The sequence below is a fragment of the Phocoena sinus genome, chromosome 3, assembly GCF_008692025.1.
Source record: "Phocoena sinus isolate mPhoSin1 chromosome 3, mPhoSin1.pri, whole genome shotgun sequence".
Classification (NCBI taxonomy): domain Eukaryota; kingdom Metazoa; phylum Chordata; class Mammalia; order Artiodactyla; family Phocoenidae; genus Phocoena; species Phocoena sinus.
The window spans coordinates 70514263-70541908 of NC_045765.1; the positions used below are offsets into that span (position 1 = coordinate 70514263).

Sequence of the window (27646 nt, forward strand, 5' to 3'; positions counted from 1 at the left end):
ACTATCTCCGTAGTTTTGCTTTTTTCAGAATGTTGTATTGTTGGAATCGTGTAGCATGGAGCCTTTTCAGATTGGATTTTTTCACTTAGTAATATGCATTTAAGTTTCTTCTGTGTCTTTTTGTGGCATGATAGGTCATTTCTTTTTAGAGCTGAATAGTATTCCATTGTTTGGATGTACCACTGTTTATTTAAACACTCAGCTACTGAAGGATATCTTGGTTGCTTCCAAGTTGGGGCAGTTAGGAATAAAGCTGTTATAGACATCTCTGCAGGCTTTTGAGCAGACCTAAGTTTTCAGTTCATTTGGGTAAATACCAAGGAGCATGATTACTGGATCCTATGGTAAAAGCATGCCTAGTTTTATAAGAAACTGCCAAACTGTAAGAGTATATGGTAAGAATATATTTAATTTTGTAAAAAACCAACAAACTGTCTTCCAAAGTGACTACCATTTTGCATTCCCACCAGCAGTGAATAAGAGTTCTTGTTCCTCCATATCCTTGTCAGCATTTGGTGTTGTCACTGTTTTTGATTTTGTTCATTCTGACAGATGTGTAGTGGTGTCTCATTGTTTTAATTTGCGATTCTCTAGTAATAAATGATGTTAACATCTTTTCATGTGCTTACTTGCCATCAGTATATCTTCTTAAGTGAGGTGTCTGTTCAGGTCTTTTGCCCATTTTTTAATTGGTTGTGTGTTTTGTTGCATTTTAAGAGTTCTTTTTATATTTTGGATAATAGTCCTTTATCAAATGTCTCTTTTGCAAATACTTTTTCCAGTCTGTGACTTGTCTTCTCATTCTTTTGACATTGTTTTTAGTAGAGCAGAAGTTTTTAAATTTTCATGAAATCCACTTCATCAGTTCTTTCATGCATTGTACCTACAGTGTTACATCTAAAAGGTCATTATCATACCCAAGGTCATCCAGGTTTTTCCTGTATTGTCTTTTTAGGATTTAATAAAGTTTTGTGCTTTACACTTTAGTCTATGATCCGTTTTTTTTGTTTTGTTTTGTTTTTTGCGGTACGTGGGCCTCTCACTGTTGTGGCCTCTCCCGTTGCGGAGCACAGGCTCCGGACGCGCAGGCTCAGCGGCCATGGCTCACGGGCCCAGCCGCTCCGCGGCATGTGGGATCTTCCCAGACCAGGGCGCGAACCCATGTCCCCTGCATCGGCAGGCAGACTCTCAACCACTGCGCCACCAGGGAAGCCCTATGATCCATTTTGAGTTCATTTTTGTGAAGGTTTTAAGGTCTGTGTCTGTATTCATTTTTTTTAACATGTAGATGTCCAGTTGTTCCAGCACCACTTTTTGTAAGAGTATCTTTGCTCCATTGTACTTCCTTTGCTATTTTGTCAAAGATCAGTTGACTGTATTTATGTTGGTCTATTTCTAGTCTTTCTATTCTATTTCACTGATCTTTGTGTCTGTTTCACCAGTACCACACTGTCTTGATTATTGTAGCTTTATATTAAGTCTTGAGGTTGAGTATTCCAACTCTGTTGTTCTTCAGTGTTGAGTTGCCTGTTCTGGGTCTTTTGCTTCTCCATGTAAACTTTGGAAGCGTTTTGTCCATGTCCACGAAATAATTTTCTGGGATTTTGATTGGGATTGCGTTGATTGTATAGATCAAGTTGGGAAGGACTGACATCCTGACAGTATTGAATTGTCCTATTAGCATAGAATATCTCTCCATTTATTTAGTTCTTCTTTGACTTTATTTATCGCAGTTTTATAGTTTACCTCATATAGATCTTCTGCATGCTTTGTTAGATTTATTCCTAAGTATTTAATAGTTTTGGGTGCTAATATAAATGGTATTTTATTTTATTTTTTGATGGTACATTTTAAAGATATTTTTATTTTATATTGGAGTATATTTCATTTACAATGTTGTGTTACTTTCAGGTGTAGAGCAAAGTGATTCAGTTATACATATACGTATATCTGTTCTTTTTCGAATTCTTTTCCCATTTAGGTTATTACAGAATATTGAGTAGAGTTCCCTGTGCTATACAGTAGGTCCTTGTTGGTTATCTATTTTAAATATAGTAGTGTGTATATGTCAGTCCCAAACTCCCAATTTATCCCTCCTCCCCACCTTTCCCCTTTGGTAACCATGAGTCTCTTCTCTAAGTTTGTAAGTCTCTGTTCTGTAAATAAATTTATTTGTATCATATTTTTTAAATTTCTACATATAAGTGGTATCATATTAGTCTTTCTCTGTCTGACTTCACTTAGTATGATAATCTCCATCCATATTGCTGCAAGTGGCATTATTTCATTCTTTTTAATGAGTAATATTCCATTGTATACATGTACCACATCTTTTTTATCCATTCATCTGTGGATGGACATTTAGGTTGCTTCCATGTCCTGGCTATTGTAAATAGTGCTGCAGTGAACATTGGGGTACATGTGTCTTTTCAAGTTATGGTTTTCTCCACATATATGCCCAGGAGTGGGATTGCTGGATCATATGGTTGCTCTGTTTTTACTCCATTGGTTTATTTTTGGTTTTATTTCCATTACTCTAGGAGATGGATTGAAAAAGATATTCCTGCAATTTATGTCAAAGAGTGTTTTTCCTATGATTTCCTCTAACAGATTTATAGTATCCGGTCTTACATTTAGGTCTTTACTCCATTTTGAGTTTATTTTTGTGTATGGTGTTAGAGAATGTTCTAATTTCATTCTTTTACATGTAGCTGTCCAGTTTTCCCAGCACCACTTACTGAAGAGGCTGTCTTTTCTCCATTATGTATTCTTGCCTCTTTTGTCGAAGATTAATTGACCATGGGTGCGTGGGTTTATCTCTGGGCTTTCTATCCTGTTCCATTGATCTATCTTTCTGTTTTTATGCCAGTACCATACTGTTTTGATTACTGTAGCTTTGTAGTATAGTCTGAAGTTGGGGAGCCTGATTCCTCCAGCTCTGTTTTTCTTTCTTAGGATTGCTTTGGCTCTTCGGGATCTTTTGTTTCTCCGTACAAATTTTAAAATTTTTTGTTGTAGATCTACAAAAAATGCCATTGGTAATTTGATAGGTATTGCATTAAATCTGTAGATTGCCTTGGGTAGTATAGTCATTTTGACAATATTGATTCTTCCAATTCAAGAATATGGTATATCTTTCCATCTGTGTGTGACATCTTTGATTTGTTTCATTAGCATCTTACAGTTTTCAGAGTACAGATCTTTGTCTTCTTAGGTAGGTTTATTCCTAGGTATTTTATTCTTTTTGATGTGATGGTAAATGGGATTGTTTCCTCAATTTCTCTTTCTGATCTTTCATTGGTAGTGTATAGAAATGCAAGAGATTTCTGTATATTAATCTTGTATCCTGCAACTTTACCTAATTCATCGTTGAGCTCTAGTAGTTTTCTGGTAGCATCTTTAGGATGTTTTATGTATAGTATCATGTCATCTGCAAACAGTGACAGTTTTACTTCTTCTCTTCCAATTTGGATTCCTTTTATTTCTTTTTCTTCTCTGATTGCCATGGCTAAGACTTCCAAAACTATGTTCAATAAAAGTGGTGAGACGGAATGCTTTCAGCTGTTCCTGATTGTGAATGGTTAGCTGTGGGTTTGTCATATATGGCCCTTATTATGTTGAGGTAAGTTCCTTCTGTGCCCACTTTCTGGAGAGTTTTTAATCATAAATGGGTATTGAATTTTGTGAACAGCTTTTTCTGCATCTCTTAAGATGATCATATGGTTTTTATTCTTTAGTTTGTTAATTGGTGTATCACACTGATTGATTTGCAGATATTGAAGAATCCTTGCATCCCTGGGGTAAATCCCACTTGATCGTGGTGTATGATCCTTTTAATATATTGTTGGATTTGGTTTGCCAGTTTTTTGTTGAGAATTTTTGCATCTATGTTCATCAGTGATATTGGCCTTTGTTCCTCCATGGGTTTATCCCGCCTGGGACTCTCAGCGCTTCGTGGATTTGAGTGTTTCCTTTCCCATGTTAGGGAAGTTTTCACCTATGATCTCTTCAGATGTTTTCTTGGACCCTTTCTCTCTCTCTTCTCCTTCTGAGACCCCATGTAATGAGAATGTTGTTGCCTTTAATGTTGTTCCGTGGGTCTCTTAGAACGTCCTCATATCTTTCCATTTTTTTTCCTTTATTCTGTTCCACAGCAATATATCCACATCTGTCTTCCAACTCACTTATCCATTCTTCTGCCTCGTTTAGTTTGCTATTGATTCCTTCTAGTGGATTTTTTGTTTCAGTTCTTGTATCGTTCATCTCTGTTTGCTTGTTCTTTAGATCTTCTAGCTCTTTATTAAACATTTCTTGTATCTTTTCAGTCTCTGCCGTCATTCTTTTTTGAGATCTTGGATCATCTTTACTATCATTACTCTGAATTCTTCTTCATGTAGATTGCATATCTCCACTTCACTTAGTAGTTCTTCTGGGGTTTTATCTTGTTCCTTCGTCTGGGACATACTCCTCTGTCATCTCATTTTGTCTAACTTTCTGTGATTGAGGTTTCTGTTCCACAGACTGCAGGGTTGTAGTTCTTGCTTCTGCTTTCTGCCCACTGGTGGATGAGGCCCAACTAAGAGGCTTGTGCAGGCTTCCTGGTGGGAGTTTCCTGCCCACTTGTGGGTGGCCTGGGTCTTGACCCTCTGGTGGGTAGGGCTGTGTCAAGGGATTTGTTTAGCGGGAAGCTGTGGGCTCAGAAAGACTCAGCCTGTCTCCTGATGGGTGGGGCTGTGTTCCTGCCCTGTTGGTTGTTTGGCCTCAGGTGTCTCAGCACTGGAGCCTACAGGCTGTTGGGTGGGGCCAGATCTTGGGGAGAAAATTGCAGTCTCCAGGACAGCTCACGCCAATGAGTACTCCCCAGAAGTACTGCCACCAATGTCTCTGTCCCTGCAGTGAGCCACAGCTGCCCCCTGCCTTTCCCGGAGACCCTCCAGTACCAGCAGGTAGGTCTGGCCCAGGCTCCTATGAGATCACTGCTTTTTCACCTGGGTCCTGGTGTGCATGAGACCTTGTGTGCACCCTCCAAGAGCGGAGTTTCTGTTTCCTCCAGTTCTGTGGATTTCCTGCGATCAAACCCCACAGGCCTTCAAAGCCAGTTTGCTCTGGGGGCTCCTCCTTCCCGTGCCAGACCTTCAGGCCAGGGAGCCTGACATGGGGCTCAGAACTTTCACTCCTGTGGGGGAACCTCTGTGATATAATTATTTTCCAGTTCGTGGGTCGCCCACCCAGTGGGAATGGGATTTGATTTTACTGAGTTTGCGCCCCTCCTACCCTGTCTTTGTGGCTTCTCTGTCTTTGGATGTAGGATATCTTTTTTGGTAGGTTCCAGCATTTTTTTTGTTGATGGTTGTTCATCACTTAGCTGTGATTTTGGTGTTTTTTTTGGGAAGAGGTGAGCTTACATCCCCTACTCTGCCATCTTGTCTCTGTGGTAGTTAATTTTTTGTAAATGGTATTTAAAATTTCAAATGCCACTTGTTTATTATTGGTCTGTAGTGAAGCAGTTGGCTTTTGCATATTAACCTTGTCTCCTGCAGCCTTGTTATAATTGCTTATTATTAGTTCCAGTAGTAGGTTTTTTTTGTTTTTGTTTTTGGTCTTTCCATAGATGGTCATTCTACAGTTACTTGCAAACAAAGACAGTTTTGTGTCTTTCTTCCCAATCTGCATGACTTTGTTTCTTTTCTTGTGTTCCTGCATTAGCTAGGACTTACAGTGTGCTATTGAAAAGCAGTAGTGAAAGGGGACATCCTTGCCGTACTCCTGATCTTAGTGGGAAAGCTTCTCACCATTAAGTATGATGTTAGCTGTAGATATTTTGTAGATGTTCTTTATCAGGTGAGGAGGTTACTCTCTATTTCTAGTTTGCAGAGTGTTTTATCATGAATGAGTGTTGGATTTTGTCAAATGCTTTTTCTGCATGTATTAATACAATCATGTGGTTTTTCTTCTTTAGCCTGTTGACGTGATGGATTACATTAATGGCTTTTTGAATGTTGAACCAGTCTTGTGTACCTTGAATAAATCCATTTGGTTGTGGTGTATAGTTCTTTTTACACATTGTGTTGATTTTATTGGCTAATACTTTGTTGAGGATTTTTACATCTATGTTTATGAGATATTGGTCTGTTGTTTTCTTCTCTTGTAATGTCTTTGCTTGGATTTCATATTAGGATAATGCTAGTCTCATATAATGAGTTAGGAAGTATTCCCTCTGCTTCTGTCTTGTGGGAAAAAAAAAATTGTAGAGCATTGGTATAATTTCTTCCTTGAATGTTAGGTAGAATTCACCAGTGAATCCTTCTGGATCTGGTGTTTTCTGTTCTCTAAAGTTATTGATTCAATTTCATTAAGTGATATAGGCCTATTCAGATTGTTTCTTCTTGTGTGTGTTTTAGCAGATTGTGTTTTTGAACAGAATTGTCCATTTCATCTAGGTTGTCAAACTTGTGGGCATAGAGTTGTTCATAGCATTCCTTATTAAACTTTTAATGTCCATGGGAATCTGTAGTGATGTCCCTTTTTTCATTTCTGTTAATAGTAATTTGTGTCTTCTTTATTTTCTTAGGCTGGCTAGATGCTTATTGATTTTATTGATCTTTTCAAAGAACCAGATTTTGATTTTGTTAAATTTTTTCTCCATTGATTTCCTGTTTTCAATTTCATTGATTTTTGCTCTAGTTTTTATTGTTTCTCTTCTTCTGCTTACTTTGGATTTAATTTGCTCCTGTTTTTCTGTTTTCCTAAGATTGAAGTGTAGATTATGGATTTTTTTTTTTTTTTTGCCTTTTAGTGTGCCTTGTAATTTTTTATTGAAAGATGGACATGATATACTGGGTAAAGGAAAATAGACTTTTAGTAATATAGCGATAAGGGGGAGGGGAAGCATTCTGTAGTCTTGTGATTAGGTTTCAGTCTTGGTGAGGCTGTGTCCCCTGTACTGTTTGGGCTTGTCTGGTACTAGATTTTGGTTATGCATCTTTGGCAGGCCTATTAAGATGCTCTGTTCTCATTGCATCTTATCAGGTGGCGCACTATTTTGATTTAGTCTCAGTACTGATTATGTTCACTTGATTACTTGATTATGGTGGTGTGTGTCTGTTCTCAACTATAAATTTTTGTTTTCTTTTGTACTTAATAAATATTTTGTGGGGAAGATTTAGAAAATAAGAAAAATATTTATTCTTCATTATACCTTCAATTTATTCACTTATTTGTATTGCCTAAGTATGGACTTGACAGTTTTCTCTTTAATTAGCGGGTTATAATCTTTAACCATCATTATTTGTCCCAGATTTGGGCATTGAGAACCCCTTCAAGCTTCTTCTGTTTCCTTTTTATGATCTCAATAATCCTTTGAGCTTTTTAAAAAAAAAATGTTTATTTATTTATTTATTTGGCTGTGTTGTGTCTTAGTTGCAGCACATGGGATCTTCGTTGTGGCATGCAGGATTTTTTGTTGTGGCTCGCAGGCTTCTCTCCAGTCGTGGTGTGGGCTCTAGAGTGCGCAGGCTCAGTAGTTGCGGCACATGGGCTCCCTAGTTGTGGTGCACGAGCTCTAGAGTGCGCGGACTCAGTAGCTGTGGTGTGCAGGTTTAGTTGCCCCGCAGCATGTGGTATCTTAGTTCCCTGATCAGAGATCCAACCCGCATCCCCTGCATCGGAAGGCGGATTCTTTACCACTGGAGCACCAGGGAAGTCTCTTTGAGCTTTTGTTTCTTTTTCCTGATACAAGAAGATGGTCCACGTTCATCAAATAATTTTCCTATCTCAGCCCTGGATTCAGCCATTACTTTAAGGAGCCCTGCTTCTTTTTAGAAAAGAATGATGTTTACAAGTCAAGATCCAGCTGCTAGGTGTGCTCTTGGGGTGTTGTTCCCATGTATGTATACATACACACGCAGACACGTGGATACATATACCCAGACACACGTATATATACATATATACTTTATATATCGATTTGCCTATATATATACTGAACAACATATATTCACACTGACACATTCAATCCTTTTAATCCTACACCACAAGATTTATCCTAGTGTTCTCCCTTTCTGATAATGCGAGACCTGTCATAGTTAGTATTTTGACCTCTTAAGCTCTGCTGACCTTACTATTTAATGGCTACCTTTATTAAAGTACTTAATTGTCAGGTACTGTGCTAAGTGCTTTTGTTATCTAATTTGATCTTCTCAACAACACTGTAAAAGCTTTGCGGAAACTAAAGGAGATCATATAATTTTCCCATACAACTACTGAATGACAGAACTAGGGTTGGAACTTTGGTCTATGTGAATGTAGTGTCTATACTCTTAACCATTAAACTAATTTTAGCTAGTGCTACTGTAAGCACATTTCTTTTGGCTTAACTCCTGAAGGAGTCGAGGATTGCTGGTTTTACAGGGTATGCATATATAAAATTTTGATAAGCCCTGATATATTACCCTCCAAAAGGTTGTACTAGTCTGGACCTACCAACGTGGAGAGTGCCAACCTGCTGGCAATCTCCCTGGCACTGAATATTGTCTATTATTTTAGTTTTGTGTAGTTTTGTTTTTTTCCTTAATCAGTTTTGAAAAATCCTTGTCCCTCTCCAGTCTCTTCATAACGAAGCCTATTTGATTATATCTCTTCTCTCCTCAAAATTGTTTTATTGTTTTCTCTTATTCTTAGAAAACTATCCAAATGTTTCAGCATGGCATTCAAGGAAGCTCTTTATGATATGGCCTCTCCCCACTTTCTGTACCTGAGTCCTCACTCTATGATCCAGCATGCCATATCTATTTCAGTTCTCTAACCACATGCTTTCTCTTGCTTCAGTGTCTTTGTATATATTGTTTCTTCTGCCTAGAACACTGTTTTCCACTCCCTCATTCTCTATCTAGTCACCTTGCTCTTTTTAGCCAAGTTTTACTTATTTTTCAGTTCGCAGTTTAGATTCACTTCCTTGGGGCAACCTGTGATACCTTTTCTACGTGGTTTATTAAATTGAAATCAAAGGAAACCTTACTGAGATATTAACTGTATCTGTGAAAACTGCCAAGTAAATTAAAAAGTATAACCAGCTTTCAAAATCTTATAATGGTTTATGGCAAACTACAATGTAGTTTAATTGTGTTTTTTTCCATGAAGTACCTGCCAGCCTGTCTGGACTTGACGCAAAGGACATTGTGGCGGTGCTGAATGAGGAGGGAGGCTATCATCAGATTGGACCAGCAGAGTATTGTACTGACTTCTTCATGATGTCCGTGACCATAGCATTCGCCACCCAGTTGGAGCAGGTGAGATGAGTGATTCATGAAGAACTTGAAAACATTTTATTTTTAAAATCTGTCTTTTAGGTATTAAAAAGACTTGCAAGTAGACTTACAAAAATAATTTAGAAAAATGTTTTCTTTCATATCAGAAAGCATTTTTGTTTTAGGAAGAGAATAAATTGGGATGATCTTGGTAGTAAGAGAATAAATTAAATCTCTTAGAATTTAAAAGAAAGACCATAAATAAGCATTGTTTCACATTGTATTGTGTGACATTGTAAAGACTGTTATGAAATGATTTTTTTCTAAGTGTTAAATACTTTACTTTTTGGAGAAATATACAATGTTGGGAACATTGTCTCAGTCAGACCTTAATAGCTGTCAGGTCTGGGATTAGATTTTACGTTATTTACACACTAACAAATTAGCCTAAATGCTGCCAGAAGACAGAAGATTCTTGGGTCAGAGAGAAAGGAGTATACTACTCTTAGCACAGCAAGCAACATGAATATCAGCATATTTCTTTCAGTTCCCCCTATCCCAAGTCCCATGGAGGTGACATAGAGGGGCTCAGGTGGTTGCTCCACACTCATTGGGAGTGTGTCACAGCTGAGGAACACAGAACTTAGGGAATGTACGACTTTTACTGTAAGTAGTCTAGGTCTTTGTCTGGGAAGACACGTTACTTTATGAAAGTTACGAGCTGCATAAACAACGCTGGGAGATGGCCTGGGTAAGAGTGGTCAGGGCCTTGCATTCTTGTTACACTCAGCAAGAATGTGCAGGGATGCTCAGGGCCTGTTGCCGATTGCTTCCTCCCAGCAATGGTTCAACACAAAAGTAGCTGTTACTTCATTGTCCTTTTCAGGATCGAGTCCAGATTTTTTGACATTATGTTGATCTATAGCACCTGAAATAAATTAATACTTTAAAAAATAGAGAATATGGCTTATGACTTTAAAATTTTTATCAGACTATTCACTTTCTTAGAGGTATACATTTCCCAGATAATCCGCATTCATAAGTGAAATATGAGTTAGTGACGACACTAAATCTTAATAAGATCTATCAGCTAAAGATTTTTCTCAGGAAATGTGTTTAGCTCTGTCACACTGAATTCATGCCCACTACAAAAAGTACTTTTGATATATACGTATTCTTTGAGCTTTTTCTCTCCCAATTTGGTACTGTCATTTTCTCATTGACACTGTACATATGTGATTTTGTCTCTCTCCATCAATTTCCTTTTTTTCCTCTCTTCAAAAAGCTCTGCTTGTGGATTGCCCCAGCTTAATATGCCACCCTGGTTGGGGGGGAAGCTAGATGTCCACTGTTTGTTCATTAACCACATCAGAACACACATTAGATAGTGAGTCTACTGTGTTTTTACTGTGCTATTATTAAATACCTGCAAAGTATTTTAAATTGCTACTTTATTTTTAAAAATATTTTTTCAACTCCCTAGGAAGGCATAATTTTACTTGTGTTAGGTTTTATGAAATAGGTATGTGTTTACTACTTTGCTAATGTTGTATTTAATCCTAGCACAACTTTAGGGGATTGTTATTTTCATTTTTGAGATGAGGAAACCAAGTTCTGAGAAGGTTTTTTTTTTTTTTTTTTTTTTTTTTTTATGCGTTACGCGGGCCTCTCACTGTTGTGGCCTCTCCCGTTGCGGAGGACAGGCTCCGGACGCGCAGGCTCAGCGGCCATGGCTCACGGGCCCAGCCGCTCCGCGGCATGTGGGATCCTCCCAGACCGGGGCACGAACCCGTGTCCCCTGCATCGGCAGGCGGACTCCCAACCACTGCGCCACCAGGGAAGCCCCTGAGAAGGTTTTTTAGCTAGTAAATATCCTAGGAATTTCTGGCCATATGGTCACTCTCCACATTCTCTTGTTCCCATATTTTGCTCTCTTGTCTCTGAAGGGGTTTTGGAGTAAGATGAATTTGAGTTGGAATCTAATTCTCACTACTTACTGGCTTCTTTAACTTAGGCGACTTACTTAACCTTTCTCAGACTTGAATTTTCTCAGTTGTATGGTGGCAGTAGTACCAGCCTTGTGGGTGTGCATGAGGAATGAGATAAAACTAATGTGCTTAACCTGTAGTTTGTATGTGTGAACCTATATTTATATAGTGAAAGCATGTGGGTAATTGACCTACTGAATCCACGACTAAAACTAATACAGTTTTTGGTAATACAAAGTAACTTTTTAAGACAAGTCACTCAGTTTAGTTAAAAATAAAAAAAACAGATTGATGTCTGGCAAGCTATTTGCTATCTCTGATAAAAATTAAGCCAAGTAGGTTCCTCAAAAGATTAAACAGAATTACCATAGAACCCAGCAATTTCACTACTGGGTATATATCAAAAGAATTGAAAACAAGGTATTCAAATAAAAACTTGTACATAAATGTTCATAGCAGCACTATTTACAGTATCCCAGAATATCACAGAAATAACCCAGATGTCCATTTATGGATGAATAGATTAACAAAATAAATAAATACACACACACACACACACACACACACACACACACACAGGAGTATTATTTAACTATAAAAGAAATGAAGTACTGATACATGCTACAACAAGGATGAATGTTGTAAACATGTTGAGTGAAATAAGCCAGACACAAAAGGTCACATACTGTATGAGTCCATTTATATGAAATATCCAGATGGGCAGACCCATAAAGACAAAACGCAGATTTGTGGTCACCAGGGGAGGGAGAAGTTATGGGGGATGTGGAATAGGGGTGGCTGCTCAGTGGTTCTGGTGTTTCTGTTTGGGGTGATGGAAGAGTTCTGGAACTAGGTAGCGGTGATGGTTGCACAACATTGTGAATGTACTTAGTGTTCCTGAACTGCACAGTTTTTAATGGTTAAAATGATAAATTTTCTGTTATGTGTATTTTACAATAATTTTTTAAAACACAAAAAATTAAGCCCAATAATTTATTCATCCCTTGATACTGCTTAGTATTACTTGTTTGCTTTTTTTACTCTTTATGGACAAGCCAAGGATTTTAAAAAATAGTTTTTTTCTTCTCAAGCTAGTCAAAGGTAGTGTGAGAAAGCATCTAGCGATAAACAAACATACCTTTCAGATGCAAACAAGTGTCTTAGAACATTGATACTGTAAAGTAGTAGAATGCAGGAATGAAATTAGAGTAAGAATACTGGATTGTGATAATCTTGCTTCCTTTTTAAATATTGAAATTAGGGCAAAAAACCTGTTTCTAAATCCAAGGATGATAAAGGATTTTTAAAAGCATCTCTTCTCTTAGTGGAAATTACTTAGAATTAAATGTGCTATGAAATATAAAACGGCTGTCTTTATTTCTTAAAATTTTTATTGCTTTCTGACTATGGAAGAAAGTAAAAGAAAATGAAAGTCTCTTTTAATTAAACTCCTCAGAAATAATCACCCATAAGAGCAGTATATTCTTTTCCTCAGATATTTTCCCGTTCACATAATAGCTGACTATGTGCTAGGCCGACTTGTAGAAGCGAACATGTATTATCTCTTTTAATCCTTCCAAGAACCCTAAGAGAAATGGAGGTACAGAGTGATTAAGTATTTGTCTAAAGTCTCATAGGAAGCCATTGGTGGAACCAAAGTTGAGGGTCGGGGCTTACTCCAGAATTTGTGCTCTCAACAACTAAAAGTGTATAGGTGCTGGCTCTCAATAAATATAAATCTACATGATTAAAATCCACATGATTAAAATCTAATCAAACAAATACATTTTAAAGTATAGGATTAAAGTAATAACTTGCTTTGTATATAAAATATATTTAATATAAAATAACTAACTTTATTGACTATTTACTGTGTGCTCAGTACTGGGTTATTTTTTTTTTTTTTTTTTTTTTTTTTTTTTTATGCGTTACGCGGGCCTCTCACTGCTGTGGCCCCCCCCGCCGCGGAGGACAGGCTCCGGACGCGCAGGCTCAGCGGCCATGGCTCACGGGCCCAGCCGCTCCGCGGCATGTGGGATCTTCCCAGACCGGGGCACGAACCCGTGTCCCCTGCATCGGCAGGCGGACTCTCAACCACTGCGCCACCAGGGAAGCCCCAGTACTGGGTTATTTTAATCTTTTACTTTTATTTTCACAAACTTACAGACTTACAAACTGTCCTGTAAGTTTTTTTGACCTAAAAATATTTTAGGTAACTTTCATGTCACTATATCATTATTTAGGAGCCATATTGTTTGATAACTATAATATTTTTAAGCCATCTCCTGTTGCAGAACATGTCAGTTACTTATAGTTTGTTACTTTTAACAATGTGCTAGCAAACATTAAAGGTCTGTTAGAAGGTATTTTGCATTTTATGCGACAAGCATCCCATGTCTTCATGTCACATAGCCAGGAAACTACCAGCTTTGAGAAGTAACACTCCTAGTATGGAAGACATCCTTTTTTTTTTTTTTTTTAATTTTATATTAGACTGTAGTTGCTTTACAATGTTGTGTTAGTATCAGGTGTACAGCAAAATGATTCAGTTATACATACATACATATATATATATTCTACTTAAGTTACTACAGAATACTGAGCAGAGTCCCCTGTGCTATACAAGCAGGTCCTTGTTGGTTATCTGTTTTAAATATAGTGCTGCATATATGTCAATCCCAAACTCCCAATTTATCCCTCCCCCCCACCTTTCCCCTTTGCTAACCATAAGTTTATTTTCCATGTCTGCAGATCTGTTTCTGTTTTGTAAATAAGTTCATTTGTATCATTTTTTTCCCGCATATAAGTGATATCATATGATATTTGTATTTCTCTGTCTGACTGACTTCACTTAGTACGATAATCTCTAGGTCCATCCATGTTGCTGCAAATGGCATTATTTCATTTTTTTTTAATGGCTGAGTAATATTCCATTGTATATGTGTACCACATCTTCTTTATCCATTCATCTGTCGATGGACATTTAGGTTGTTTCCATGCCTTGGGTATTGTAAACAGCACTGCAGTGAACGTTGGGGTGCATGTATCCTTTCAAACCATGGTTTTCTCTGGATATACGTCCAGGAGTGGGATTGCTGGATCGTATGGTTGCTCTATTTTTAGTTTTTTAAGGAAACTCCCTGCTGTTCCCCTCTGAGCATATTTGTGTGTGGATGATTTACTACCTTTACTTTATGTTTGCCTTTACTGGTGAGCCTTCCCATTTGTAATTTTCTTGTTTCTAGTTGTGTCCTTTTCTTTTCTACCTAGAGAAGTTCCTTTAGGATTTGTTGTAAAGCTGGTTTGGTGGTGCTGAATTCTCTTAGCTTTTGCATGTCTGTAAAGCTTTTGATTTCTGTATCAAATCTGAACAAGAGCCTTGCTGGGTAGAGTATTATTGGTTGTAGGTTTTGCCCTTTCATCACTTGAAATACATTGTGCCACTCCCTTCTGGCCTGCAGAGTTTCTGCTGAAAAATCAGCTGATAACCTTATAGGGATTCCCTTGTATGTTATTTGTTGCATTTCCCTTGTTGCTTTTAATATTATCTCTTTGTCTTTAATTATTGTCAGTTTGATAAACGTGTTCTCTGCATGTTCCTCCTTGGGTTTGTCTTGCCTGGGAGTCTCTGCACATCCTGGACTTGGGTGACTATTTCTTTTCCCATTTTAGGGAAGTTTTCAGTTATTATCTCTTCAGATATTTTCTCAGGTCCTTTCTCTCTTTTTCTGGGACCCCTATACAGTGAGTCCCCTACATACGAATGAGTTCTGTTCTGAGAGTGTGTTTGTAAGTCCTATTTGTTCGAAAGTCCAATGAAGTTTGCCTGGGTACCCAACTAACACAATCAGCTGTATAGTACTGTACTGTAATAGGTTTATAATACTTTTCACACACATAATACATAAAAACAATGAAGAAAACATTTTTAATCTTACAGTACAGTACCTTGAAATGTATGGTAGTACAGTACAACAGCTGGCATACAGGGGCTGGCATCAAGTGAACAGGCAAGAAGAGTTACTGACTAGAGGAGGGAGAGGAGGTGGGAGATGGTAAATCTGAAGGATTATCAGCAATAGATGGAGGGTAAGCCACAGTTTCACTCATGCCTGACATTGATGGCACAGGTTCTGATTCCTTGCTGGAACCAGATGCATGTTCGCAACTTGAAAGTTCGTATGTAAGGGACTTACTGCATTGCAAATGTTGGTGCTCTGAATGTTGTCCCAGAGGCCTCTGAGAGTATCCTCACTTCTTTTCATTCTTTTTTCTTTATTCTGCTCTGTGGTTGTGATTTTCACCATTTTTTCTTCCAGATCACGTATCTGTTCTTCTTCCTTGTTTATTCTGCTATTGATTTCTACTAGTGTATTTTTCTTTTCAGTTATTTTATTGTTCATCTCTTAGTTCTTCAGATCTTCTAGCTCTTTGTTAAACATTTTTTGTATCTTCTCAATCTGTGGCTCTGTTCTTTTTCCAAGACCTTGGATCATCTTTCCTATCGTTACTCTGAATTCTTTTTCGTGTAGATTGCCTATCTCCACTTCACTTACTTGTTCTTTTGGGGTTTTATCTTGTTCCTTTGTCTGGGACATATTCCTCTGTCATGTCATTTTGTCTGTCTTTCTGTGATTGCGGTTTCCATTCTGCAGACTTCAGGGTCGTAATTCTTATGGCTTCTGCTCTCTGCCCCCTGGTGGATGAGGCTGGTCTTAGTGGCTTGTGCAGGCTTCCTGGTGGGAAGGACTTGTTCCTACCCACTGGTGGGTGGACTTGGGTCTTGTCCCTCTGGTGGGCAGGGCCATATCAAGGGGTGTGTTTATCAGGAAGTTGTGGGCTCAGGAAGGCTTTAAGCAGCCTGTTGCTGATGAGTGGGGCTGTGTTGGTTGTTTGGCCTGAAGCATCCCAGTACTGGAGCCTAGAGGCTCTTGGATGGGGCCAGGTCTTGGTGAGAAAATGGTGGCTTCTAGGAGGGCTCATGCCAATGGGTACTCTCCAGAAGTACAACCACCAGTGTCTTTATCTCAGTAGTGAGCTACAGCCAACCCCTGCCTCTACAGGAGGCCCCCCAATACCAGCAATTAGGTCTGGCCCAGGTTCTTATGAGGTCACTGCTCTTTCCCCTGGTTCCTGGTGCACACAAGACCTTGCGTGCACTCTCCAAGAGAGGAGTTTCTGTTTCCCCTGGTCCTGTGGATTTCCTGCAATCAAATCCCTCTGGCCTTCAATGCCAGATGCTTTGCAGGCTCTGCCTCCTGATTCCAGACCCCCAGGCTGGGATTGTGATATGGGGCTCAAAACTTTCATTCCAGTGGGAGAACCTCTGAGATATAATTATTTTGCAGTTTGTGGGTTGCCCACCCAGCAGGTATGGGATTTGATTTTATCGTGATTGTGCCCCTCCTACCATCTCCTTGTGGCTTCTTGTTTGTCTTTGGATGTAGGATATCTTTTTTGGTAGGTTCCATCTTTTTTTTTTTTTTTGTCGATGGTTGTTCAGCAGTTAGTTGTGATTTGGGGTGTTTTCTTGAGAAGAGGTGAGCTCATGTCCTCCTCCGCCATCTTGTTCCACCCCCAGTAAACATTTCATTTGTGAAGGGCTCCATTTTCCCCCTGCAGCAGCTCCTTACAGTGGGCGGAAGACAGCCTTTTGTAACTTAATTTATAGGTCTCCAAGTTTTGTAAGAGTAGCTACAAAGCTTTTTTTTTTTCCCATCAAAGAAGTTATAGTAAATAGCTTGGATTAAGATTTTTTTAAAAACCTTCTCTCATTTACAGAGAGGATGGTGGAGTAGGGATATGCGGAAATCTCAGTGTAAAATATTTGACCACTTTCTTCTAAAAGAACTTTTATGGAGTTTTCATCGACTAGTTGAATGAAACATAAGCTTTAAAACAACATTAATGTATAAAAATATTTTAGTCTCTGTGCTTGTGTAAGATAAACCTTTAAAAATTAAACTAGTGATTTGGTAGTAATTTGGCAGAGATTTAGAAATTTTGAGTTATTAATTTAAGGCTTGAAATAAAAAATCATTTTAGCAAATATTTTTGGAGGTTGTCAGACATCTTTAAGGATGTTTAGTGGTTTATAATATAATAATCCTTCTTTTTCTTAAATATTTAGTTAATTCCATGTACCATGAAACTTCCAGAAAGACGGCCTGAGTTTTTCTTTTACTATTCTTTACTGGGGAATGATGTTACAAATGAGCCCTTCAATGATTTGATCAACCCAGACTTTGAGCCAGAGAGAGCATCTGTTCGAATACGTAGCAGTATAGAAATTCTTCGTGTTTACCTGGCTCTTCAGTCTAAACTACAGGTAGGTATGGCAGAGAATTGTTTCCTATGAGATGATTTTTTAAGCATTAAAGAGGTACCCAAATTCTGTCTTATTTCTGAAGTGGATATCATCTTTCTGCCACATCTTTTAATTTTTAAGGAATTATCCTGACTTGTACAGTCACAGCATGACAGTTATTTCAGAATTTTAGGAGATATACCGCCTTACTTTGTTACTGTGGAAAGCAGTAGATCAGTTATCGGTCATTTATAATAAAAAGTTGTACCTGGAGCTTAAAGCTGCGGGCACCAGGCAGGTTTTATTATTGTTAGTGGAGATTAGCTGTCACCACACAGATCACACTCTAGATTTCAGAATTTATACACCTTATTGCTATTAAAATCAAAGAGATAAAACAACTTTCTAAAACCTGTTCTTGAACTTGGTAGTTTTGTAAACCAGTTTTAAATTGGACTTTATTTAAAAGTGAACCTTATCTAGTCCAAAATTACTTTTCTGTTTGTTATGATTAATTTTAATCAGACTGAAATGGGTGGTGGAGGAGGGTGGGGTAGTCATTTTTTTATATAGTAAAGTGATCATTCATTAGACTTCGCGTTTTGAGTGGATAGTGAAAAGAGGCATTAAGAAATTTTAGTGGAACTAAATTTTAGAGGTGGTTCTGCTAAATCCAAGGTATTTATTTAGAAAGTTGAAGATTATATAAAATTAAATGCAGGAAAAAAGCACTTTGAATTTTATCTTATAAAATTCCTTACCAAAACTATTTATTAGTTTGATTCTCGTGGACATTTAAGTCATAAAAATCCTTTCTCTCCAGCCCATTAAAAATATCACACCTAATAACATTAGGACTGTTATAGGTCATTGCTGATAGTAGAATTAAAAGTTTTGTTTTGTTTTGTGGTAAGCGGGCCTCAATGAATACCTAGTATTCATTGTTCATATGAATACTAGGTTTGCTGTGGCTTCAGTGTAGTAAGGGAAAAGAATAGTTATGTGACACATATCTGGAGCAGCCTTTTTTTTTTTTGGTCGTTGCAAAAGGTGGTAATGTTTAAGTTTTGATTAGCTAGCAGTGATTAACGGTACATTCCACCACCCCAGAGGTATTCTCTTTTACCTTTCACTGTTAAGCACTCTGTTTTATATATAAAGTTTGAAAAGCAAAAAAAGAGAGAAAGAAACATTCATGGTGTTTTATGGCTGAATAAAACAGAATTATTTGAGGTTCTTTAATTTCCAAATAGGGCTGGACCCACTCACTTATTTTTTAAGAACTGTGTTTAATGTTATAATGGAAATAGAAAAGATGCTTGATGTATTTGTTTTCCATTTAAATTCATATATTCATGATATAATTTGCATATGTAAGATAGCATAGTAAAATATTAAAGTAACCATAGCTCACCAGAGAGACAGAAAAGAGAACGTGATAACATAGGAGGGTACAGAACTGAAAGGAAAAATGAAAAGAATTAATAACTTTATTATTGAGTTCTGGGTAAATTTTGTGCTTTAGCAACAGTTTTAACAATCATGTGTGAGTACCTTAGTCATTGCAGGTCAGTAAGATAATCTGCATTCTGTTTTCCTTCTATGGATCATTTTATAGCTTTTTGTTAAGATTGTGTGTTTAGAATAAAGGAGAAAATATAAAGCCTGATTTTGATTTTCCCTGTCATATTAGATCCACCTCTGCTGTGGAGACCAGTCACTGGGAAGTACAGAAATACCCTTAACCGGACTACTGAAAAAGGGTAGTACAGAGATCAACCATCGCCCAGTCACAGTTGAAGGTGCTTTTATTCTGGACCCTCCAAACCGAGCCAAACAAAAGCTTGCACCTGTTCCTGTGGATCTAGCCCCCACTGTGGGAGTGTCTGTGGCTCTGCAGAGAGAAGGCTTAGATGCCCAGGCAAGTAGTGACCCTCCTTCCCCTCCTCCAGCTTCTTCAGTGTAGTTCATGATTAGTCACAAAATTTGAGCTTCAGAAGCATTACCCCGCATAAGAAAGTATTTATTATTCTTAGGTAGTGGCCTTCATTATATGATAACCTCCTCTCCAAAGAGACCCTTCTGAAAAGTGCTGTGGCTTCTGCCGCATTTCATAGGTGACACTGTCCAGAGCCCTTCAGTCCAATCTTTTCATGTAGTGAAAACCATTCCCCACACCCCCAGCTCGTAGTCAGTGACTGTGGCAGAAGAGGGACTACGGTAGAAGAGAATATTTTTAGACCCAGTTTCTGGTAACCTGCGTTAATGGATCCTTTTTGGTTGACTCAGCCTTAGCTAAGATAACGTTTTTGGCTCAGTATTTTATAGTCCTCATACTGTCTCTAGGCAATAGAGACATTTATTTGAACATATATGTTTTTTGATTATATATAGCCCCAGAATCAACTTTAGTGTCATGTTTCTTTTAAAGAACTGATTTTTATGTAGGCTGTGAACTGAAGTGAGAGTTTAAAAAGACATATATGCGTGTATTTTTAGAGGATAGTGGAGCAAAGGAAGAAAATCATACTAGACTCCTGGGTTTTCGGTTTTTTTGTTTGTTTTTTAGTAATATAGACCTCCTTTGTATTGCTTTGGTAGGAATAACCATTCCCAAGGACACCTATGCCTGACTTCTTTTATTGAATATCCCTTCTTATGCATTAGGATGCATTTTGATACGGAGCTCTGGATATCATATTTCCTTCCTGTTCATCTTCCTTTTTATGGTCCTAGATGCTATAAGAAAATTTGCAAATTATGAAGAGAAATAGACTAGGAATGTCCAAACTGGGAAAGGAAGCTAATATTTTTTAAAAACAACATCACGATTTTTGCTTAATTATGAAGGAGAGTTCTTTGCAAATTATACTTTATTTAAAAATTGTTTTTAGTCTTTAATTGAATTAAAGACCCAGAATGAACATGAGCCACACCATTCAAAGAAGACAGTTTTCACCCCCACAAAGGAGAAGACACACACTGGGGCCAAGTCTCCACGCGTGTCCCCTGTTCCACCTCACAGTCAGTCACCTCCAACAAGAGACGACGCAACAGAAAGTGAAGTGGAAAGCTTACAGTATGATAAGGACACAAAACCCAATCCAAAGGGTAAGGTATTCTTTTCACAGATCTATCTTTTAGGTATAGATTTTTCAGCCATCTAATAAATGACTGTGCGAGTTTTCATGGGTGCTAAGTAAAAATTGAGTTTTTTAAAAAGCCAATGTAAAAAAAAGAATCAGATTAAAGTAATTGCAATTTACTTAACTTCATAGTAGAATTTGCTAAAAGGTAAGAGAATTTTTCATTTATTTTCATACTAGAAATAGTAGCTTATTCAAAAGAAATTAAAGAATATAGTTCTTTCTAATAGATTGTTAGCAAACTCTTCAGTATCTCAATTTCACTGGAATTTTAGAGAAAAGAGATACTAACTGCCTCTTATAGTAAACTTAAAATAATCATTTTTGATCCTAAAGTTGAGACAGTCTGAGAATGCATATTTATCTGGTCTTATAAAATTTTTCCATCTGTTACGTAAAAATCTACAGTTAAATTCAGTAGTATAAATTGTAAGCAGTGGTGGATTAGGAGTTAGAAGTTTGGGTGCAAGTTATAGGTCTGTCACTGAGTAGCTATAGGACTTGGGCCATTCATTAAACATCTCTGGTGTATAATAGGATTGGACTAGATACCTCTGTCTTTTCAAGTTTTTGTGTTTTTGTTTGTTTTTAATTTTTGTTGCAGTATAGTTGATTTACAAAGGTGTGTTAGTTTCAGGTGTACAGCAAAGTGAATCAGTTATTCATATACATATATCCACTCTTTTTTAGATTCTTTTCCCATACAGGCCATTACAGAGTACTGAGTAGAGTTCCCTGTGCTATACAGTAGGTCCTTATTAGTTATCTATTTTATATATAGTAGTGTGTCTATGTCAATCCCAATCTCCCAGTTTATCCCTTCCCCTCCCCTTTCCCCCTTGGTGACCATAAGTTTGTTTTCTACATCTGTGACTCTATTTCTGTTTTGTAAATAAGTTCATTTGTACCATTTTTTTAGATTCCACATACAAGCAATATCATATGATATTTGTCTCTCTGTCAAGTTTTAGTTGTTTGTTAGACATAGTCTAACAAACTACTTTTTAAACCCTAACCCAACTACTTTTTAAAAAGTGATGTAATGATATCTGCAATAAGTCTCAAATACAACCCTTCAAATACTAAGCTATATTCACCTGTCTCTTAGAAATATTAGTGCCTGCCAGGCTGCTATCATACATTACCACATTGGTACTGTATGCTTTTATGTTATGCAATATATGTTGAGAGTGAGAGTAAGCTCTTTTTTTTACACAGTTCTATAATGGGAATTAAAGCCTACATAATATTGGACAAGTCACTTTAAGAAGTTTATGCCTCAATTCATATGTTTATAAAATCAGATAGTCAAGTCTTTGCTTGAAGGTAAATGAGATGATATCTTTAAATTATCTGAATAACTTAAGAGAAATTGTTAGCAAACAGAATTTTTTTAAAAAAATTTTTATGTTCATTTTAGCTGTCAGTTCTTCTGAACCTGCTTTACTGGCCCAGCCAGTGACTACATCCATTGCTTCAGGAACAGCTTCAGGACAGAAAATTGCTGTTCCTGCAACATCACATCATTTTTGCTTTTCAATAGACTTAAGGAGTATCCGTGATTTGGAAGTTGGTTTTCCAGTCAACTGTATATTAAGGTATGATTTGATTTTGTTTCAGAATATTTTCTGAGGAGAAATGCCTTTCCTCTGTTTGGGGTTTGCAGAGGAGAAATGTCACCAAAGAAGTTATGACATTTGTTAAATCAGGGGACTAAAAGGGTGTAAGGCTATTATGTCCTAATGACTTTGAACTTAATCAAAGGTGGCATTGGTAGTATGAGAGGTAACAGTCTTGCTAATAATTGTAGGTATTGATAATAATTTGTTAATGTTCCTTTTTAAAATATAGTGACTCTTGAACTTAAAATGTATTGTTTCCAGAAAAGGTGCCATAGGTCAAAATAATGGGAGTATAGTATCTGATTTTTCTATAAAACTGTGTTATAATAGGAGGTTATAGTCTTAATATCTACCTTTTATACCTATGAATCTAAAAACCATACCTAATGAACTGGAAGTGTCCACACTGTTCAATTTAGAGAATTGAAATATATATATTTCAGTCAGTTAAATGGCTTTTACATAATGGCTTGTTTGTTTTTTTAAATTTATTTATTTTGGGCTTCGTTGGGTCTTCGTTGCTGAGCTTGGGCTTTGTCTAGTTGTGGTGAGCAGGGGCTACTCTGCGGTGCATGGGCTTCTCATTGTGGTGGCTTCTCTTGTTGTGGAGCACAGGCTGTAGGTGTGCGGGCTTCAGTAGTTGTGGCATGTGGGGTCCAGTAGTTGTGGCTCATGGGCTCTAGCACAGGCTCAGTAGTTGTGGCACACGGGCTTAGTTGCTCCGCGGCATGTGGCATCTTCCCGGACCATGGATCAAACCCATGTCCCATGCGTTGGCAGGCGGGAAGTCCTAGGACCAGGGAAGTCCCCATAATGGCTTGTTTTTAATAATATTACATTTCCATAGACTTTGTGGCTAATATATATATTAAATGTAATATAATTATGTGTTTTAGCTTGGAGTCTTTAGGTCCTCATAAATTACTTTGGAATAAGCATTAGCATTTGTAATAAAATTTTTGGTCTTTATGTGATTAAAATGAGAAAATCAGAAAATCTTTCCATCATCTTGGATTGCCATTCCCAGGAATGTCAGCAACTTCTCATTGCTTCCTGCTGTTATTTGAGGCATGTCTGCCTTTCAAATGCATAAATCAACTCCTACTTGTATCTAATTTTTCAGTTGTTTGATTCCTTATCAAGTTGTTTCCAAAGTCCTGTGAGCTTTGGTGTGAATAATGGACAGAATCAAAGGGACCCAGCACGGAGTTCACACGGTGAAGTCATAGAATGGAAGTCTGTCCTCACAGCCTAAGTTCTGCATTTTACCTCATGTTAGAGGCTGAGAATCATGACTAAAATATTGTTTTTTTAAAAATTGAAAGCCAGGAAAAAGTTTTCTGCCATAGACGTAGCTTTTCTCACAGGCTTTATATAACATAGAACTGTTCCTTTTTCTCTCCTGCTACTACTGGAGAAACTGATCTTAGGACACTTAGAGATGATGTTGGCCAGAAGCACAGGGATGATCTGAGATTGGATGCTATGAGGGAGGAGCCTTGAACAAGCCCAGTTAGAAAGCACATATTAGTTTTTTGTGTTTCCTGCTTGCCATAGGGCCATTTGTTTAATCATTAAGTGCCTACATTATGCCAACAGTTTGTCCGGTATTAGGGCATGGGGCATATAAACAAAGAGCTCAATCTAGTGAAGAAGACAGAGTCAGAAATATGTCAGTACGTGAGGCTACTAGTTCACTTGACAAAGAAAAGGGCAAGAATATACTACCCCGAGGAAATAGGTATGAACCACTTAATACTCTATAGAAATCACTTGAGGACTACTGCTTCTGTCTTTGATTCATTTTAAGGCTTTTTTTTTAAATGTTGGGCATTTTATGTTTGATAGATTTTATGTTATCATGCTCTGTGTTGATATGAAATTGTAGTGTACAATCGTCTAATGGAATTTGTGAGATAACTGATATTAGAAAAAGTTTAATGTGTTTACTTTTTTATTTCCTTTTAAATCACTACATCTGTAGTAGGGGGTTAAATTTCTAGGGGATGAGCTCTCTGAGATGACCTAAATTCAATTTATGTAATTGTGTAGGAATTGAGTTTATGAGCAGGATTCTTCTTGTAGGAAAAGCAATTTCTACTAGTAGAGTTTAAAGTCTAGTTTTATTAATGAATAACAAATTATAAAATGAAATTTAAGTGAGCATTACAATATCTCTATTTGGCTTTACGTACAAAATAAGTTCAGCAGTAGTCAGACATTCTTCCGTTTAATCTGGTGTGACTTTTATGATGAAAGAAAGAAATAGTGTTTTGCCACTCTTTGATTCATCTGTAGTATATTTGAGTTGCTTTCATGCTTGATTCTCAGTTCAGAGACAAAATACTATGAATGCATCCTTTTGGAGTTGACTAAGGGTTTTTTTAGCTCATACAAAATCAGGACATTATTATATAAAGAAAAATCGGTTTAGAAATTAAATTTAGCAAGCATTTCTTGACAGTTTACTATATGACAGAAACTGTTCTGGGAGCGCAAAGATGAAAAAGGTAAGACCCATGCCCTCAGGAACTCTTCCCCCCCCCCCCCACATTTTAGTATTTATTTTTTTATAAAAATATTTTTGACATATTACATTGTATGAATGTAATGTGTACAATATGTTAATTTGCTACATTTGTATACCTCAGGGAGCTCTTAACAGATGGCAGCTCTGTCTTTGTTTAGTGGAATCATTTTCACTTCTGAATCTTTGTCTTATTTGAAGTGTATCAAAGTGACTGTCTCTTTCTTATTTGGTGTATTGCCTTCAAAATACCAGTGTATACTCCTCCTTCCCCAGAGGATCTTGTAAAGGAACTTTGGAAACCAGTGCTGTGCAAATAATGCATTTTCTCTATAATTTTCTCTGTAATTCTCTATAATTTCTGTGATTTTTATATCAACACTGAAAATATTTGTATAATTTTAAAGTTGGTGATAGGAGTAAAACCATAATGTATTTGTACCATTTATCTATGAAAAAATTTTTATTTAATATTCATATTACACTTTTTAACAGACTATAAATTTGTAAACTATAGGATTTTGTTTTTCTTAAATTCTAGGTACTCATATCCTTTCTTCGGAAGTGCAGCTCCTATTATGACTAATCCCCCTATAGAAGTTCGGAAAAACATGGAAGTTTTTCTTCCCCAATCTTACTGTGCATTTGATTTTGCAACTATGCCTCATCAGCTGCAGGATACCTTCCTAAGGTAATGTATACATGGTGTGTATGATATTATATAGCAGGATACCTTCCTAAGGTAATGTATACATGGTGTGTATGATATTATATAGCAGGATACCTTCCTAAGGTAATGTATACATGGTGTGTATGATATTATATAGCAGGATACCTTCCTACGGTAATGTATACATGGTGTGTATGATATTATATAGCAGGATACCTTCCTAAGGTAATGTATACATGGTGTGTATGATATTATATTATGATATTATTTTCTCAAATCAACTCTTGAAAATTTGTATCAGATTAACAAGAGGAATTCCTATATTTTTACATCCATAGCTGCTTATGCATTTGCGAATCTAGAAACAAATTTAAAATCTGTGACACTTGTGGTTCCACTATAAAGTTTTATGTGGTTACGAGGGCTCCTTTTAGATTTTCATATCTTGTTTGCCTGAGTTGGGATATTAGAACTTTCTTAAAACAATATATGAATAATGAAGGAACCTTGAAAAGTAATGTTGCTTTTTCCTAATATGTGATGATAAATAAACTGTTTAGTTTTTATTATTGATTTACTTAATGACTGTAATGCATTATTTGCTTTTTCTGTTTTTTCATCTATATAAAATGGAAATATTGATCCAGCCATCTGAAATGGATTTGTGACGAAAAATGAGATCTGTGAAGTGTCTTTTTACTTTCTCAGAGTATCACAATTTGAAAAGAATTTTAAAAGAAAGAATGAAGAGTAACTAAACGTTATGTAACCGTTTGTGGGAATAGTAGTGTCCGGAAGGGTTTTTCTTCATTGCACAGGAAGAGGTGTAAAAAAATCTAATAGTATTTTCTGTTTGTTACCTGTGGAATTGAGCCTTTACATTCCAGGTAGCAAAAACATCTTTGGCTACATTAAAGGAATTCAAAAATTTTAGTCCAGAAAAGCCTTAGATCAGAGTTGATAGAAAAGCCTTAGTTCAGAGTTGATAGGTATGAACATATGTTTCTCTTTTCCTTTTAGGATTCCAATGCTGGTTGAATTATGGCACAAGGATAAAATGAGTAAAGATTTACTTCTGGGAATTGCCAGAATCCAACTTTCTAACATCTTGTCTTCAGAAAAAACTCGCTTTTTAGGTTCTAATGGTGAACAGTGTTGGCGACAAACTTTCAGTGAAAGCGTGCCTGTTATAGCAGCACAAGGGTAATGCATTTCCTAGAGCTGGTCTTAGCTTTGCTTTTTATTCCGTTTAGCCAGCTACAACCTTATCCTTTCATGTCATTTTTTTTTTTTTTTTCTGATCTTTTTTCTTTGACCTATGGGGGTTATATCCCAGTTTGCTCTTTAGCTTTCTGATACCTACTATATCCTCACAGAGTGAATCTGTGCTACCATAATACTGTTATACTTAGAGTATTGCGTAAGTATTTCTCTCTCCTCTCTTTAGACTGATAATTTTAAGTTCAGGATCAGTTTGTTTTTTGTGTTTTGTTTTTTTTTAGCTTAGTAACTCAGGGTCAAATTTATAATGTATTTTTACGTTATTTTGAATTTTTCTACTTGAAAAATATTTAAACTTTTGCCTCAAATATACTTGGAGAACGTTGCAAACGTTCGACACTTTAAAAAAATGAATATTCTTTTTTTGCCCTGAAATTCACTGCCACCGTGAAAAACTTGAGTTCACATATTTTACACAAAATCATTCAACAAATATGTTATCTTTTTATATTTAACAATAGAAATTTAAATTGACTTTAACCTTACATATCACATGCCTGTATTTTTAAAGCATAGTAAGAAAGACTGTAGAAGAAAATCAGGCCCAGTAAAAAGCTGAGATGTAGAAGTATTATTGGAATTTCTTCCCTTACTTTTCCTCATCCATGCCACTTCCAGAGAGTGAAGGGTTTAGTAAACTTTTATTCACTTGGAGATCTGGGAACAGGTTTTTAGAGAATCAGTTATTCTGGTTAACTGAAAATTCTTTTAAAAATCAGCATTCTTTTCTCTTATTGTAAGTAGAATATAATGAAAATAATCATTACTTGTTGGAAGTTATTTTAATGCTGATTGCTTTGAATAACTTTTATCGCCCTGCTCTGTAGACAGATGTTTTAAGAGAGAGATTTACCTAAGTG

At 36.8% G+C, this 27646-nt stretch overlaps 1 protein-coding gene across 5 annotated transcripts in view; it reads left to right on the forward strand.

The window, feature by feature from the left end:
- Positions 1-27646, forward strand: part of CEP120 (centrosomal protein 120) — an 80165-nt gene that overhangs the window by 10273 nt on the left and 42246 nt on the right. For 4 of the 5 annotated variants that reach the window (XM_032626596.1, XM_032626594.1, XM_032626593.1 and 1 more), the window contains 7 exons: positions 9139-9287; positions 17364-17561; positions 19234-19461; positions 20435-20651; positions 22107-22284; positions 25377-25526; positions 26526-26708. In XM_032626596.1, the coding sequence (XP_032482487.1) occupies positions 9139-9287; positions 17364-17561; positions 19234-19461; positions 20435-20651; positions 22107-22284; positions 25377-25526; positions 26526-26708 (1303 nt within the window). The remainder of the gene's footprint in view (positions 1-9138; positions 9288-17363; positions 17562-19233; positions 19462-20434; positions 20652-22106; positions 22285-25376; positions 25527-26525; positions 26709-27646) is intronic. The other variant, XM_032626597.1, reaches the window with a different exon arrangement.